At 43.0% G+C, this 17,605-nt stretch overlaps 1 protein-coding gene across 3 annotated transcripts; it reads left to right on the forward strand.

Annotated features, from left to right (window-relative positions):
- The first annotated feature begins 958 nt into the window (after window positions 1–958).
- LOC118417811 (ataxin-1-like) lies at window positions 959–14,451 on the forward strand. Of its 3 annotated transcripts, none has more exons than XM_035823545.1 (4): window positions 959–1,105; window positions 10,144–10,250; window positions 10,753–12,420; window positions 13,003–14,451. In XM_035823545.1, the coding sequence occupies exons 1-4, from the start codon at window positions 1,000–1,002 to the stop codon at window positions 14,044–14,046; spliced, it is 2,925 nt and encodes a 974-aa protein (XP_035679438.1). In that variant the 5' UTR covers window positions 959–999; the 3' UTR covers window positions 14,047–14,451. The 3 variants fall into 3 exon arrangements, with proteins under 3 accessions (XP_035679438.1, XP_035679440.1, XP_035679439.1); XM_035823547.1 differs by lacking the exon at window positions 959–1,105 and adding an exon at window positions 7,132–7,931; XM_035823546.1 differs by lacking the exon at window positions 959–1,105 and adding an exon at window positions 7,960–8,163.
- The last annotated feature ends 3,154 nt before the right edge of the window (window positions 14,452–17,605 follow it).

Consider the following 17,605-nt stretch of genomic DNA (forward strand, 5'->3'; position numbering starts at 1 on the left):
CTCCAGGGAGCAAGTGTGACCTACATTCCACCATTGCATACCAGAGATACATCTGGAACAGATTTGGGGGGGGGGGGTTGATCCGGAGGGCTTGCATACCCAGCATACTGCATTCCTGTGGAAATGCCTGTGCAATTCCTAGAATTTTTGCAGACTGAATGCAAAATATACCACTTGACGACTCCCCTGAGGCGTCGTCAAAAAATGACATACAACCAGGAAAAACTATAGTCCCTGTGAAGCCTGCTAGGGAGGCTAGCCTGTGGACTGAATGGAGGCTGAAATCCCTGGGGAAAGGTCCTAGTTACTAATCCATTAATCCCTTCACCCATTCATCATAGCAACTTGTGCCTTTGATGATCACTCTGCAGGGGGTGAACCAAAACTGCGTTAGGGGAGGCTAGGCAAACGGAGGTGTGCAATACACACCCAGCACTACCTTGAGTTGGATTAATTACTGCATCATCCCTTAGGCCAAAGCAAATTACATCACCCTCTTCATCACCTTCTTCCAAAAGCTTGTATCCATTTCGTACATGCTTTCTGAGACAAGAATTGTCAATGCATTTAAGATCATTTAATCAAGGAGGTTTAACAAATAGACTTCATATGCTGAATGTCTGTCAAATTTGCAAAAGATGCAATGAGTGATTTTTTCCCAACAAGTGACTAAACAAAGTGATTTGAAAATTCAATTGCATTTTATATTGCTTCATTTCATTTATTGTTATTTTGTTTTGATGATTTTATATCATTTCTTTTAATTCGATTTGAATTTTTTAGATTTTATTATTCTATCTTATCTATTTTACTTCATCTCATCTTATCTTTAACGTAATATATCTTATCAAATTTCATTTCTATCATTCATTTCATTTTATCTTATCTTTAAAATATTTCAACACCAATGTGACAAGGCCCCATAACTCCTGCAACCTGTACAAACTTCTCATCGGGTATAAGTCCGTCTGCCCTAGGAGACTTGAAATGAACCGATGAATGGCAAATGTAGTCCCAGGGCCCTGCATGACCTCTGACCCGTCAGCCATGGAGCAGCAGCCCAGACTGCAGAGCCGCCTGACAGCTGGGCCGACCAGGACGGACGGTAAGGTCCCCACCTCTAAAACTCCAGCTGTGGGTCCCGTAGATGTAATATCGGGGTTTCTGAGCGTGTTCCAGCGTAAACTGAGTCCGATGCATCGGTGTAACGTTACCCTAAATTGCGTCACGAATGTTAGCTGGGAGATCACAGCTTGTAGGTTACAACAACGTTAACGTAACAGTTCATTTGCATGTCTGCTTGCTGGCTAAACCAAGGGCTAAACACACGCAAATGTAATTTTTCAGCCTGCAAAACATCCGTTATTTGGAAAAAAACTGGAGATCTCCAAACATAGCTCGAAACAGAATAGATTGCAAGGTTATTTGGATTGCTAAATTAGCTAAACGTAACACGTTAGATGCCCGGAAGAAGGGCTAAAAATCGAAAATCTTGAAGCTGTCACTACTGAACGCTGTTGGGTGACAAGCGGTCCACTACGCTACGTTGATCTAATGTTGCTTGAGGTCAGTGAGTGTGGGTGTTCGTGAATCAATAACTAGGGGGAGGGTAGAGAAGACCAAGGAGGTCGAAAGGGCAAAGGGGAAGGAGGGAAGGAGGGACGGAAATGAAGGAGGAAAGGACTAAAGGAAGGTGAGAGAAGGGAGGGGTTACTAGTAACGGGACGACCAGAGGTCAAAGGTGCAAGTTCCATTTGACAACAGTAGCAACAGGAAAGTGCAACTGAAATTGATATTCAGTGGAACCAATGCTAAGACAATGTGGTGAGCCTTCATTCTCTGTTTTATTGTTTTATAGCGCATTATATGGATGGTTTGATTTGATGTCTTGTAAATCGTGTTCGGTGGGATTGCTCGTAAAACATAACGGCGCCCTGATATTTTTTGTAATTGATCGCATGGCTTTCTAATTTTGAATACAAGGTGTGTCCGAGGCTCTGATATGTTGACCTTTTGGGTCAACCTTCTCTAGGTCAACCTTATGTATGCATGCCCCTATACATGGGTCTACACGGGGGGTTGCGTATCACAAAATACGCAAAGTTATTGGTGCTCAAAACACATTACTTATGTTGTGGCAATATACAGTACGTTGTACTTGGGTAAACCTAGGTATGCCCCAAGTCCATAAGAAAAAATATATAAGGTTGCTGTTATGTGTTCGGCAATGCATAATAGCATAATAGATAATATACTCAAAGAATTTAGAGCAAGAATTAGACTAGTCAAAGTCCTCATCAATATACGATGGACGAACGGACTAGAATTACCGTAGCCTTATCATGTATTATGTAACATCAGAACAGCTAGCACTGTGGTATGGCCCCAATACAGTACTGGTGTATATTTATCATCCTTGAAATAAGATCCCAATGGCAATACAATTGCGGTGAGCATTAAGAATTTTTGGGCAATTTGTTTATGTACAAGTTGACCTACTGCATGACCCTCAAATTATATCGATGCTACCTTAGTCTCTTACTAGGGATTACGGTAGTTACCTACATTACAGTGGAGGTATTGTTTTCGGTCTGCATGTTTGCTTTGTTTGCTTGTCTTCGTGTGTGTCCACTGTGTGCAGGATGTGAGGAGGAAATGGGGTACTGATGCAATGTAGGATACTGTCAGAATGTGAAGTCTGGTTGGGTTGGCTCCAATGTTATGGTGGTAGGCTGCTGACATGACTCATGGTATGGTGACATCATTGTGTCAGGTTGTGTGTAGGTGAATGGCAGAGTGTTTGGCTCAGATCCAAGAAGTCCAAGGTTCGAATCCTGTCATGTCATCAATCTTCTGCAGTTGGGACAGGCACTTTGCACGACTTTCCTCACTTCACTCAGGTGTAAACGAGTACCTAGCTTCGGTTAGGGCCGTCGCTCAGGTAGGTCCCATGTTTGAGGAAAGCAACACCTCAGGGGTGAGTCAGGCACGTCATAGAACCTGTGTCAAAGTCAAAGTCAAATAGAACCCTCTGCACTTATCGAAAAGAGTAGGGTTCCTTCCCAGTGTGAGTGGATCATGCATCATGATCGTGGGTACTAACAGAAGAAGAAAAGCGTTACCCACTTCAAGCTTGTTTATTGTAATAATCATCAGAGTACAAGGTCTCAAGTTCTGATGTCATGATGACTGATTTTGTCTAACCCTAATGATCAGAGGTTGCTATCACCCTACCTTTTATACAGGGGTTGATGTGCTGAATTTTACAAGCAGAAAATGCAGGCATTGCTTTATTGGGGCACGGCGAAAATTAGCCTGTGTTTACACAGTCTCTCGCTGGCTGCTGGCGGCAATTGTAAGGCCGGCCGCTAGCAGCGTGATTTTAGTCTGAGTTAGGTGAAAATCAACAGGTCACAGTTGAAACAGCCTTAGGTCCAGTATCATTCAGTACAGAGCACAGTTTGTGTGAAAGCGTACAACCAAAAAATAAAACCACTGTGAATATTTTACAATTCACAGTAGATGTTTTTTTGACAGCTGGTTGACATTCTGCACAATTACATCAGAGGGCGCTATTTTCTCATTGTTACTCAGCAATTCCATGTCACAATTAGCCTCTACATTTAGCCTTTCTAGGACGTCATGGATAGTAGAACTGGGTAAAAATAGGGCAAATAATTGGCCAGGAGGTCACATTGCGAAGGCCAAACTCCACTGGCAAATATTCTCGATATAGCCAGCATAGTTAGTCTGGTAGGGACTACTAGTATGTCTGTATCTGTAATTTCTGTATCTATATAGCCGGTATAACTGCCGTTCGGCGTAGCACACCAGCTTCACAGGCACGCGGCGTGGCAGCAGCTGGTTATATTACACCGAACGACCCGTCACACCTAACTTTTGCACATCTATCTATCTGCAAGTGTTCTTTAAAACTACCCAGAGAAGATGCCCCTACTGTACTTGGTGATAACAAATTCCACTCTACGATGTCTGAATGGATCGATCACCATTATGACTCTGGCTCTGTGGAAAAATCAACTGAATAATTTAGGAATGTGCCATACCCTGTAAGTAACATGAAGTCTTAACTATGATTCACTCATGATATTGGCAGGAATGTGGCATTATAGTTAGGCTCCGGCTGTTTTTTAACGTTTTTTTAGTCATTTTTATTGGGCTTCCTATTTTGTATTTTATCTTGCTGTGTCAAAACCTAAGGCGTACTTCAAGAAAAATGACAAAAAAATAGAAAGCCCGATACATGTAAAATCGACTAAAAATAACGTTAAAAAAAAACAGCTGGAGCCTAACTTCTGCTTGGAGAGTAGCATTATAGATATGTCTGAGAATACCGAGGACTGAAACCACGCAGCACAATATGGCCGAACAAACACTTAACCCGTCCTTGAGCCAATTTAGAAGTTGTTCTAATTTAACCTTTTCCCTGCTGTGGGGTAATACGCCAGCCAAATCTCCGGATCTGTTTTGGTTCAGGAGAATCTGCAGGGAGGTTAAGCCTCAGGCTTGAACATATCAGACGTGACCAAACTATTTATAAAGCGTTGGATACCCAAACATCAGCAGATAAAAATAATACATCAAAAGAAAGACTGTAAAGTAGGCCATAAGCTTGCTGGGACTCTCTCGTAAATATGTACTATATGTATGTCGTAATATGTCACTGCCATAGTAGCACATAAATACTAGTATATATCCAGCTTTATTTGTGTTGGTTACTAAATTGTCATTCATAACTTTTATTTGTATGTCCCAGAATAATTTCAATGTTCTGTTATTGGTTGCAAAGGGGCTTTGATAGACTCAGTTTCCTCAATTTTTCTCAACCTTTATTCATAAAATCAACACTGCAGCGTTATCCCTGAGCAGTACATACTATTGATCTTACAGAATTGAGTAAAGTCACATTCCATAATAACTAGACACAACTTATATGTAGGCAAGACATGAACAGTACATAAACAAAAAACACTTAAGCATCAGTTTTGTGGCATTAGTGTTGTTGTGGCCTTGGGATTTAACATTTTGGAACAAGTCCAATATAATACTGCTGACTGAGATGACTAATAGTATATTTTGTATTTACAGTAGCTGATTCATTCATTTGTTACTGAGGAAAGGGTGCCTGACTTCAAACATTCGTTTTTGATTTATGGGTTTGACCTCACAGTGCACCAGTGCTCTCAGGCTGTCAGAAAGTGATGAATGTGTTTTTATAAATGATTAACCGACACGTTGCCATTTGAGGAATCCCTGTCATGGATATGATAACTATGACTTCATATGATGTTCATGAACTGTTGTCGCAGTTTGCAGGGATAAACAAGTCCACTAGCCCTATAGTCCCGGGCAAGTGAAAATGCCAATCGGGCAAGTGCATGTCCTTCCCCACTTGCCCGATCGGACAAGTTAGCTTTTCTCAATTGAGTAAGATTTTGATGTACTTGCTACTTTTCAAAGTCATGGCATCAAGCATTGATTAACACAGAAAATAGAGCCAATAACAAAAATTCCATTGAAGGCCATGAATATACATAGAAAAGTGTCATTTAGATTTCGGGCAAGCGAAAAGTTGGTTCGGGCAAGTAAATTTTTTAAGTACTTGCCCGATAGGACAAGTCAACTTTAGAAAACTTGTCCAACCCTGGTTTGGAATAGAAGAAAAGTCTCAAGACAAGACATGGTCATGACTCCTGACATCTCCAAGCAGAGGTAGAAAGGTAAAAAATTTAATGTTTTTCAGGCTCCTGGTTCCCCACTGGGCCTTGGTTGCCAGTGGATTATATATTACATAACTGTCTTTGATATAGTAGAAACAATTTTCGGAAATAACCAGAATATCTGCTTGGAGATTCTTGATCAGTACCAAACATGGTACTATTAGTAGTATTGTAGCATAGCTTTAATTTCTGTCAATTCCAATGTACTGGCCATGGGAAAATAGCATCTTATTGTTATGAAGTGATCAAACTTTAGTTGCAAAGTCCTGCCCAAAGGCTAATGGCAAGTATACATGCAGATATGAGAACGTAAATGGGTAAGGAATGTCTAGTCTATATTGTAAAGCTATCAGATGTTTATTACTGTGCATTACTGTTATGTTACTTTGACAGCGACAGACCTTGACTGTTATGTGTACATGTGATTGTGCAAGTTAGCGGGCAATAAACTTGAACTTTACCCTGACAGCGACTGACCTTGACTGCTACTGTGTGATTGTGCCCGTTGGCGAGCGATGCCCGCACTGCAGCATCAAATTTTGCTGTCGCCAGCCAAACGGGATGGTGATGGTCAGTTGTACGAGAGAGAGGGCAAAGGCGCGTATGTTGCATCCTGTGTGCATGGTCTCATCTAGATGTAATCATTCCCTACAAAATGCCCGTCAGTAGTAACAAACATTGAAGCTATAGTAAGATTTGCTGACGACCTGACGAGCGCAGCCTAGCATGGCTGGCCTCCCTGGTGGGGCTTCTGGTTTGTGTCACGTGAGGTCAGCCGTCGAGGTGCTAATTAACTAATGTGATCTATGCTCATATATTTCCTAAGATTCTTTTTCACTATAAGACAACTGAATATCTGGAAAATATATAGAACTGTCAAAGTTATGGCGCCCGTGTTATATTGGGGACAGATAATTTATGTCCCGCGGCTGTTTCGTGGTATGTTCGCGGCTTATCACGTCCGCCTGTCTACATATGAAATTCTCGATTTCTTTCGTTAAGGCAATGTCTCGAGGCCAAAACGTCACAGAGAATTGAATCAAATTATTTCAAGATTAGGTGTTTGTAATTGTTACAGTAGTATCTTTTAGTTAGTTTACTCTTATCGGACATTTACTTACTTTACAGTGCAGACACGTATAACCGTTACCAGTGTTACTAGCTAGTAGTAGAGTAGTCCACGTCTCAAAATAGCAAAGAAAATCCAAGTGCCACTGCTTAGCAGCCGACAAAGTTTGTATATGATTTCATGACTGTTATATATTGAGAACAAACTGCTTGAAATGCTTCATTCTACACTGATGTATGCCAGTCAATAGATATATCAATATATTACTGATCTATGAGTATGATTGATCTGGAAGTATTGAAATATCACTTCAAAAGAAGAAGAATCTTGCGTATCCTCAAAACACTTACTACACATTAGGTATGGAACCTTGGATCAATGGTAGTATAGTGACATTGCTCAATGACAGGAGCACAAACATAGAAATGGTCCATCCTTATCTGTTGCCAATATCACAATACAGGGGAGCCAGTGGCAAGGGTCAGATGTCACCCTTTCCTTTTGTAGAGACCATGTCAGGAATGCCGCGTCTCCTGGAATGGTGCTCGCATTCATCGCCATTAATTCTCAACCCAGTCAAACTCATTACAAAGGCTCCTTGGGGTGATGCATAATACATCTGGGAGCAAATGCTTATCGCTGCTATGCCAGCACCTACTTATAGCACTCCAAACAAGCCCCATGTATATTTAGCCGTGCACACTTCCCTAAACCCGCCAATCAATCTAGGCTGGTGTCTTGACGTAGGTGGGACGGCTCCTGCCCATCTGATACTGGGAGTCCCTCTCCCACGATGATACTGTTTCAAACCAAAATATCCATTATGGATTCCTATCTCCTGTGGGTGAACCTTAACCTTGGTCAAAGACTTATTCTGATGCGTGGCATGTGTGAGCGTTTGCTGGAGAATTTTGTGGTCCGGTCAGACTTGCATGGACTTGTTCGCGACAAACGTCTGCCAGCCTCTGGTTTAGGAAATTGTGTACTATTTAAGGAGAACAACACGCAGTCCCCGCTATGTACAGTGTTAGCCAGCGGCAAGTCTGCTCGATTGTGTAGTATCGTACGGGGCTATATCTGGACGTCGCTTTCGATCGTGTAATAACGGCGCTGGCCAACTGGTACCGGTTATGTTTCTATTTCAAGTCGGATTTTGGCATGTCAGACGTAAACGTCACAGCAGTTTAGATCATGTAACATTTTCGCGATTGCTGAATGGCCACAGTATATTTAGACAAGTGCTCTGGTCATAGTGGAATGTATATTACTTCCCGTTGGGCAAAGAAGGAACAGCTACCACTCTGTGCGCTGGCCTTTGGTGTAGAAAGATGTGGCTGAAGAAAATCCTATTAGGTCTGGCAACCATTTTTTTATACGACTAGGAATCTGCTAATAACATATCTTGTGTATTGTTTCAAAACAGCGATGCATTTGCATGCCCCAACGCCTCGGTAATACGCAGCGTAGTGGGCTCAATAAGGGATGTGCACGCCATAGGCAAACAACGTAAATGGTCTTCTGTTGGGGCCGTCGTTGTACCGAGTGCATTCCACACATGGTAAAACTGGGTCGTTTGGCTGACGCTACAATTATTGATGTGTATACGTGTATATATGTGTATGTAGCAGGCGCTTAAACGTTATTCGCTGTGTGAGTGCAGGCAGATATGGCAACATAGCGGAATGTTGTTTTAAGATGTTCATAGATTATCATCTGGTTATGTTGATATGAAACATTTTTTGTTGACGTTTCTCGTAGTCATGTGTGGATATGAATGTTAGCTAGCTGTCGCTCGTCATGAACCTGTTTTTCTCGACCAAGAATTTGATAAAGCTGCTTCAACGATTCAGATTATCCTTTTAATTTTTCAATACTTTTCTGCAGTAAAGAAACCTAATTTAATTGGTCATGCAGTACGTTTTTTTATTTTGAAGCCACAATTGTTGCATGATATCTCTGACGCATCTACGCACGTCTCACATATCTACATCGCAGCTCCAAATTCCGAGTCCAGATGGCCGCCATTTGCGGGCATTTGACCTGACTTGACTGTCTTAACTCCAGGATAGCTAAAACATCATGCTTTACACACCTCTTTATGTCTGTCTATCACACATCTGCATACCTCACACATTTACAATTACGTCACACATGTCTAGATTGCTGTCACGAATTCCGAGCGCTGTGGTTGCCAGCCATTTGTGGACAGTGTTACGACCAAGCTCCAGAATTGTCAAGATTACCCTCGCCATCCTGATGGACAAACAACAGTCACATTTACACACATCTATATCTATCCATCACACATAGTTGACAAATATTGACAATGCCTTTCACATCTACATGCTTTACACCTACATGCACTACATCTATCTAGCAAGATGTTATGAATTCCAAGCGCAGATCACCAGCAAGCGGACAGTTTCGTGGCCTGACCGTCTCAAACTCCAAAGTTGCCCTTATCCTTCTGACGAACCAACAACATTCTCTACACATTTACACGCCTCCTATATGTCTATAACACCTCAGTCTACATATCTGACAAATCTACAAGGCTTATGCATTTACATGCGTCACATACATGTATATATCTACATTGCAGTCTCGAATTCCAGGCGCGGCTTGACCAATCAGCCTTTAGCAGACACATGACCTGATGACCCGGCTGCCTCACTCCAGGATTGCTACAGTTGCTGTCATTGGTCCAACATCAGTCAAGCGATATACCAGACACAGCAGACATATACACTAAACTATACACCATATACAATTCTATGTGTACATATGATGAGTTGACACCCACCTGTTGAAGCATTTCGAAGTTCCCACATCCCTTCATAAGTTTATTTAATCATTAATAGGAAATGTACCTTCAAAATGTAATGGCTTCTTCTGAGCTTAGGTTAGGAATGTCACACTTGGAAGAATCTTATCTGTGATATCACAATGTCAGGACTAGACGTACTCATGATGACTCAGGGATAAACAAGTCCACTAGCCCTATAGTCCCGGGCAAGTGAAAATGCCAATCGGGCAAGTGCATGTCCTTCCCCACTTGTCCGATCGGACAAGTTAGCTTTTCTCCATTGAGTGAGATTTTGATGTACTTGCTACTTTTCAAAGTCATGACATCAAGCATTGATTAACACAGAAAATAGAGCCAATAACAAAAATTCCATTGAAGGCCATGAATATACATAGAAAAATGTCATTTAGATTTCGGGCAAGTGAAAAGTTGGTTCGGGCAAGTAAATTTTTTAAGTACTTGCCCGATAGGACAAGTCAATTTTAGAAAACTTGTCCAACCCTGTGACTACGTCTTGTTTTCCCCAGGAGGGGGTGACGGCCATTCCTTGCTGTGCTCAGAGTCCATGTTGTCCAGCAGCCCGCCTGTATCCAGCAGTCCCCAGCAGTCCCCCACGGAGACAGAGCTGCGACAGGTACGCAGAAAGGTTGATACAATTTAAGCACTTTATTGTGTAGTTGAATTTTTATTTGTTTGATTGTTCAGAATGTGTAGCACAAGTAATTCAATGGTCAAGCTTTTGTAGTTTTTGTATGGCTTTGAATTACGTTTAAATTGGTCTTTGAAATATTTAGCAGGTAGTTCTATTAATTCTATTAGTTACTATTCTGTCAGCTTTTAACTTCATGTGTGTGACGTCGATTAAGGTTAGACATCCAAGTAATAAGATATGCCAAAAAGCAGTTACTCAAGCAACTGGATATGATTTGGGAAATAGTCAGATGTTTCCGACAACCATCCGGTGTCTATCATCGGTGACACGTCATGTGTGTTTCCTTTCATGGAAAGAGTGACTGTACAATTCAGTCCACACCCTGCAAAATACTTTCAACTGTGTAATAAACCATTCATTCAAACCATTCATTCATTGTACAAATGTCATGCTATTAAGGTCATTCATTCATTCATTCACTCAGGTATGGAGACACCCCGAGGGATCCCCACACGGCCCCAAGTCCTACACTCCATCTCAGCTATCCCAGGGCACGGTCGCCAAGTCCCCCTCCAGTCCTAGGATAACCATGCACGCTGACGCGCCTCTCGGAAGGGAGTACGTCCGAACGCCCACCAAGCTGAAAAGCGGAGAGAGGAACAACGAATGCTTGCCCCCGAAGAAGCGGGAAATCATCAGCCCGGCTAAAGAGATGGATTCGCAGAAAGTTGCGGCAGAGGAGGAGAGAATGCGATCGATGCCCGGAGTGGTCACCGTGTCCGTACCGACCACGTACACACCCGTTCTTGGGACTGAAAACCCTTTAAATCGGTTGGCTGATGTTGCCATTAACAGCGAAAGACACCTGACGAGTGCGCCCTTAGCACCGTCCACCGCAACGCTGGAAGCTCGAAATATGACTCACCTTTCGGGAGAGATAGCACCTGTGTCATACCCAACCGCACCTTATTCTTCCATTTACTCCTCTGCATCAATTCCCTCAGCTAAACCAAGCTCTTCCCTCATCCCTTCCACTGCTACCATAGCGCCCGGCTCAGGACCGGTCACCGCTCTCCCGACCTCTGGTCCGTACGTGGCAGCTCCCTACCTTGGACAATACGGTTCTGCCGGCGGGTATCTTCCCTCGGCTTTCGGACAGTATCCACAGATCGAGTCATACTCCGCAATGCTGGCTACGATGGGAAACCACATCCAACAGGCGCAGGGCCAGGGAAACAAGCCGCCTTTGGTGCCATCCCAACTGGGTATGTCCCGACAACTGGATCCGAACACTTCTGTCGGGACGTCAAGTCAACCTCAGCTCTACATGGCCCAGGAAGCAAACCCAGAACAACCTCCAGTACCCACAAGCAAACAGTCGCCAGATGGACTAGACAGAAAAAACGGGGTACCAATGACCCATGCAGGGACGGCGGAGGTGTTGATACCAACCTCCAACATGCGGAACATTCTAGCTGTCCAGACTGCCTCTCAGAAATTGAGTCTCGGCGTACAGGCAAGTAGCGGTGTTGGGGAGACGGTACTGTCTCCGAACAACGTTAAGACGTCAGTGTCTGACGACGACGTCTTTAAGAAACCCGGCGCTGTTGTGACTCATGGTCGAGTGGCACCGCCGGGTGCCGGGAGCGGCATCGCGGTCAGTATGCGGCCGCTCGGCGGCAGGATGGACAACGCTTTGCCATGTGAACTTCCCTCGTGGCCCAACATCATACTGCCACAGGCCATAGGGACACAGGCATCCGCCGTGCAGTATCTCGACACCTTCTCCGCTACCTCCCTTCCGCATCTGTCGTCAACGAACACAGTCCACCCCATCCCGTCCACCGTTCCACACTTGGCGATCCCTCCTGGCGCCACCCTCGCTCCCATTCCTCCCCCCGCGCCCTCCGCCATTGCTCTCTCCCACGGCGGCCAGGTTCTTGGACACTTCATGAAGGGTTCGGTGATTCAGCTGGCGGGAGGAGACCTGAAGCGGGTGGAGGATGTGAAGACGGAAGACTTCCTCCAGATGTCTGGACCGTCGTCCCCGCATCACGTCACGACCAGCACGGTGGTCCGCATCACCATGGAGGACGGGTCCAGCACGGGGCTGGTGCACATCACCTTCGCTGTGGGCCACGAGAAGAACCTGGTGAGTCTTGAAAGACAGACAAATCTCACAGCCTCGTATCCAGCCGTATTATAGGTCCTGAGTCTCTTCTGTCCTCTTGTATTTGCGGAGAGGACAGAAGAGACTCGGGAGCTATAATACGGCTGGATACCAGGCTACAAATCTCAACCATTGGATAAGGTACAGAGATTACTTCCAGACATTTTAGCTGGTTGACAAGGTTGCCTAATAGTCTTAAAAAGTTGTCTTCACAACTAGGCCGGTCCACATCACCTTTGCCGTGGGCCACGAGAAAAACCTGGTGAGTCTTGAAAGACAGACCAATCTCAACCATTGGGTAAGATACGTAGATTAGTTCCAGACAATTCAGTTGGTTAGCTAATAGTCTTAAAAATTTCTCTTTACAGGTAGACTATTAATGTTGAAGAATCAAAGTCAGGAAAGTCATTTTCATTACACTGCAAGCAAAGGTTGTTGGGGAAAATTGTGACTTTCTTCTTATATGACCCATTTTTTGCTGGCAAGTGCATATAAGAAGAAGGTCACAATTTTCTTGCAGAGTTATATTCATCAGCTACAGCACTCATTGTTTTCTCATTGTAGGTGACTGTCGAATCCACAGTGGACCATCCATTCTTCGTTGTTGGACAGGGGTGGTCGTCCTGTCGGCCAGAACGGACTCTCTCCAGATACAGCCTGCAGTGCCACACTTTAACAGTGGGAGATACGTGTGTATCGCTCACGCTGTCAAACAGTATGAACGGACTGAGCCAGGAGAGCGGGCGGGCGAAACAGTCGACGGAAAGTCTGAAGGAAAGGACTGATTTTACCGGGTTGTCAACCTCCTCTCAAAACAACAGAATAAACAGAGTAGAACTAACGTCGTCGTCGTCGTCGCAGCAACAACAACCGCCCCAAGACACCCGCAGCTCGGAACACACGGATTCTGCTGGGAGTGAAGTGGGAACTGGATTCGTCTTACCTCATTCAGAGATACCGGGTAACCACGGACAGCACCCCAACGTTGGGCTTCAGCAGTCGGCTCCTGGAGGCATGCTGCAGACTCACGCTGCTGCGACTATGCAACAGTCCACCCTGCCGCATCAGGCAGGCCTGCAATTCGCTCACCACCAGAGGAACCACATAGGTGCGCCCTCTAGCAGCAGTAGGCCGGGACTGCAGCACGGTTCGCCGTTAATCCACGTGGGAGTGCCCGTCTTACCGCAGGCTGCTGCTAACCGCGCGCTGCCCCAGTACGTCCAGGTGCTTCAGCCGGGGCCAGGCGGGTACATGGCCATCCCTGTCCAGACCTGTTCCGAACTTGAAGGTATGCCGTCATCAATGGTTGAAGAGAACGGAAGACATGCCAAGATGAACTCAAAACTTTACATGGTGCACAGCCAGGCACCATCCAGTGGTACTGTAGCTGTTTCAGACAGTAAACTCCCAAACACGGATGACAATCTCATACACAGAAAAGGTAATCACGATGACACTAGCGCACAAACTCAGAAAATTCGAAAGCGTCGCTGGTCCGCTCCCGAAACAGGAGACAGAGAAGAGGATGCGGCAAGTCCGAGCCGCCAGGTGCGGTCCGTCGCCCTAGAATCACTCATAAAGTTTACTTCACAAAAACAAGGCAGCTGAATGCCTTCACAAACTCAGTTGTTCTGTTGTAGCAAGGTTTCTGACCGAGAGTGCTTAAAAACCACATCATAAGCCAGTTCACTGTTTAAACTGCACATACACAGTGTAATGCATTGTGGGTAATATGTCAAAGTTGAAGGCCCCTGAGACACAAACAAAACTCGTCTGGACATGGTATAAACAGAATGGCATAAACGAAAACTGTTAACAAATTAGGAGTCTTCATTAACTTTGAGTTGACCTTACCCATGTGCATTTTAAACCCCAAACAGACGTATTCAATGTGTGGGGTCGAGTGTCTCTCTGAAAGGAGCCAAACATTCCATGTCAAATCTGCTGTAAACAAAATGAACGTGTGCTGCATGGGTACTTCCAGAGTGAAACACAACCTGTGGGACTATTTAACAATTGAAATATAAGACAATACTATTTGCAGTTTTCTGCACATCAGGTTAATGTATTGTATGCATATTAAGCAACCCCACTGCAGTGGCATGGAAAATGTGTGTACCGTTAGGCCACATGAAATGAATTACTCATTCAACAAATTTATTTATCTCAGATTGGGGCCTATCAAATAAAATAAGTAGTAAAATTCATCCACAGCCCTACAACAATCCTGTTTATGTAATACGAGTGTTTCTGTCAAATTTGTACAGGACTAATGTAATAAAATGGTGCCCTTTTACACAATATGCCAGCTTTTACCCATATGTAGTTGATGTACATTGCTTATGTATTTCACAACTGGACTAGATTTTCACTCTGTATCCAGAGTTATCTGAGTATTTATAGTAACAGCATTATGTCAGCACCCTTTGCAGTTGAATTTAATGAATGAAAGCCAGACACTTGTTGTGATGATTGTCCTCGATCCAGGTTGAATTCACATATGGACCTTTTTAACACAAAATTCTGTGTTGAGCTGTAGCGTTTTCTTACTCCGACATTCATCCATGTTCATTCTGACATACTTGTACACATTTTGTAACAAACTTTGTTATTCCATGAAGAAATATTTGCTGTAGATTTTTCTCTCAAACTAAGACTCACACTAAGTCTTGTATTTTAGCTGTTCTTGCTTAAAGGTAATATTTTTGTTCATAATTATGGAATTTCTTTATATCAGGTACATTGGCCCATAGCAACATAAGACAGAACAACTATACATACAGATAGACTAAACACATAACAATGTTTAGTTGTCTTTATTTTAGATATATTCCTATAACATCTGCAAGTATGGAAGATAGTTAAGAATTGAATTATTATTGGAAGCCAAGACCTCCTAACAACAAACTTCTCTGATTCAGGTAATGTTTTCTGTGTTTGTGAACTCTCAGACCCTGGTTTATATATATAAAACTAAAATCAGTTTTGATCCGTCATTAGGCCACAGCAAGTAAATTTTATGGATGACATCCTCTGCAGACTGCAAAAATAGTGCGATAGGGCGAAAAAAAAACAAGATGGGTGGAAAAAAACAAGATGGCTACATTTTCAAAAATAGGCACCATAAAGTTGTGATGAATGTTGTAACAAGAATTAAAGGGACAAAACATGGTATCAGAGCCAACAAGGCATTCATTCCTGTATTCAAGACATGTACTGGTGCGGTAAAAGTGACACTAGTGTGGTAGACTGGCAACAAAGTTGGTAACCACACTCATGGCTTCCATATTGGTGTCACTTTAACAACTATCCAATAAGTTTCATTTCTACAACTACAGTCCTGGGTACGTCGCAAGTGTCACTTCTACAAGTACAAGTACAACAATACAACATATTTGCTCATTTTGGTACTTTATCGTCATGTTTACCATCCCTTCAGAAGAAAAAAAATTGTTTTTTTTTCTGAAATCAGGCGAAAATTAATGCGCGCGCTGATGTCATCCATAAAATTTACTTGCTGTGACCTTAGGCCAATTGCCAGTTCAATTTCTTGTTTGTCGAATTTGCCGTTTCACTTTTTTTCTGATTTGAAAAGATAAAATATCACATGCACAGTTCAGGATTTGAATCAACCCCCAAATGCTTATATTTTTATACCAACAGTTGACGAAAATCGTTATTTTACTTGTTTACAGTTTTTCCATCTGATTCAATGTTTGAAACATTAGTCAGCCAGGTATGCTGACATTGTGGCTCCTGTGGTGGCTTTTGGTCTATCGCAGGAGAACACTTAGTATTTGCTTCTTATTTGCCTGCTCCATTCTCTCCCTGCAAAAATTGGAGAAGCAAGAAATTGAATTGATTTTGGTCTTATGCAAAAAAATAACATAGAGATCTAGGCAAGTCTGTAATGAAGTTCATATCATTTAGCACAATGATATATGTATGTTAAGAAACATATTAATTTTGTGTGACAATAATGCTGTTAACTACAGCACAAGAATGTAACGTTCTGTAGTTCCAACTGTATTATTTGTAAATTTGTAATTTCATGAACAGAGAATGCATTGTATATTTGCAAAGGGACCCATGCACATATGACCATATCTCTTATGTTTTAAATACACAAGAGTATACTAGTCTTGTAACTCTAGATCACTGATTGCAATAGAACTGTATCAACTATAAAAGAATTACATGACACAATAGTATCATGCTGTCGAGTGCTGTAAATTCATTTCTCAATAACGTCACTATAATGCAGTACAGTCAAATCTGTGCTAGTGACCACTCTCCAGACAGAGGTTAAGGTGGGGTCACACGTGCGTGTATATAAGTCCGTATGAGGCGCGCATGGGGGTTTTTGCCTCTACCAGGCTCCACAGGTTGTTGTAAAAATAATAGAAATTGGACAAACGTAAACAGGTAACATGTCAGACGAGTTAGCTGGGTCGCTCGGTCAGTTACCTCATCTGGCATATTTTGTATCTATATTTGTCCAATTTGTACTATTTTTCCCGCGATCTGTGGAGCCTGGCAGAGACTAGGAGCTTCATACGCACCTCAAACGGACTTGAATATATACGCATGTGTGACCCCAAATTTAGGTTTTGGCTGGTCTTTGATGTCTTTCTGGGCCCTTTTAATATCGGGCTTTGTATTTTATCCGGCAGTTTGGCTGGCGGGCAAAAAGAAAATCTGACAAAATAGAAAACCCGATAAAAAAGCATAAAAAGACGTCCAAAACAGGCTGTAGGCTAACCTCTGCTTGGAGAGTCAAGATGCACTCTCACTGCACTTGCGTCACTGCGGGGTTTAAAAGGCACTCAACGAATTTCAGGGATAAAAAACAAATTTTATTACTTTTTGTGTATTTTGTCGTCTTCTAAGTAAAACTTTAATGGTATTACACAATATCTGAATCGTGAAATATCGGAGAAAATAACAATGACGCAGTGAACGAACCCCGCAAGTGCAGTGAGAGGGCACCTTAACTAGAGACCACTATGGTTTTCTATTTTGGTTTTCTCCTGTGAAAACTCAACTACGACGTATACTTTAACAATATCTGACAAGGCACGACGTACTCGGTCGAACTACGACGTTGTCCACACAACAGGCTCCAATACGTACGTCGTATTTCCTGGCAGCACGGTCTTACTCAAAC

Source organism: Branchiostoma floridae, chromosome 6, assembly GCF_000003815.2.
Source record: "Branchiostoma floridae strain S238N-H82 chromosome 6, Bfl_VNyyK, whole genome shotgun sequence".
NCBI lineage: Eukaryota > Metazoa > Chordata > Leptocardii > Amphioxiformes > Branchiostomatidae > Branchiostoma > Branchiostoma floridae.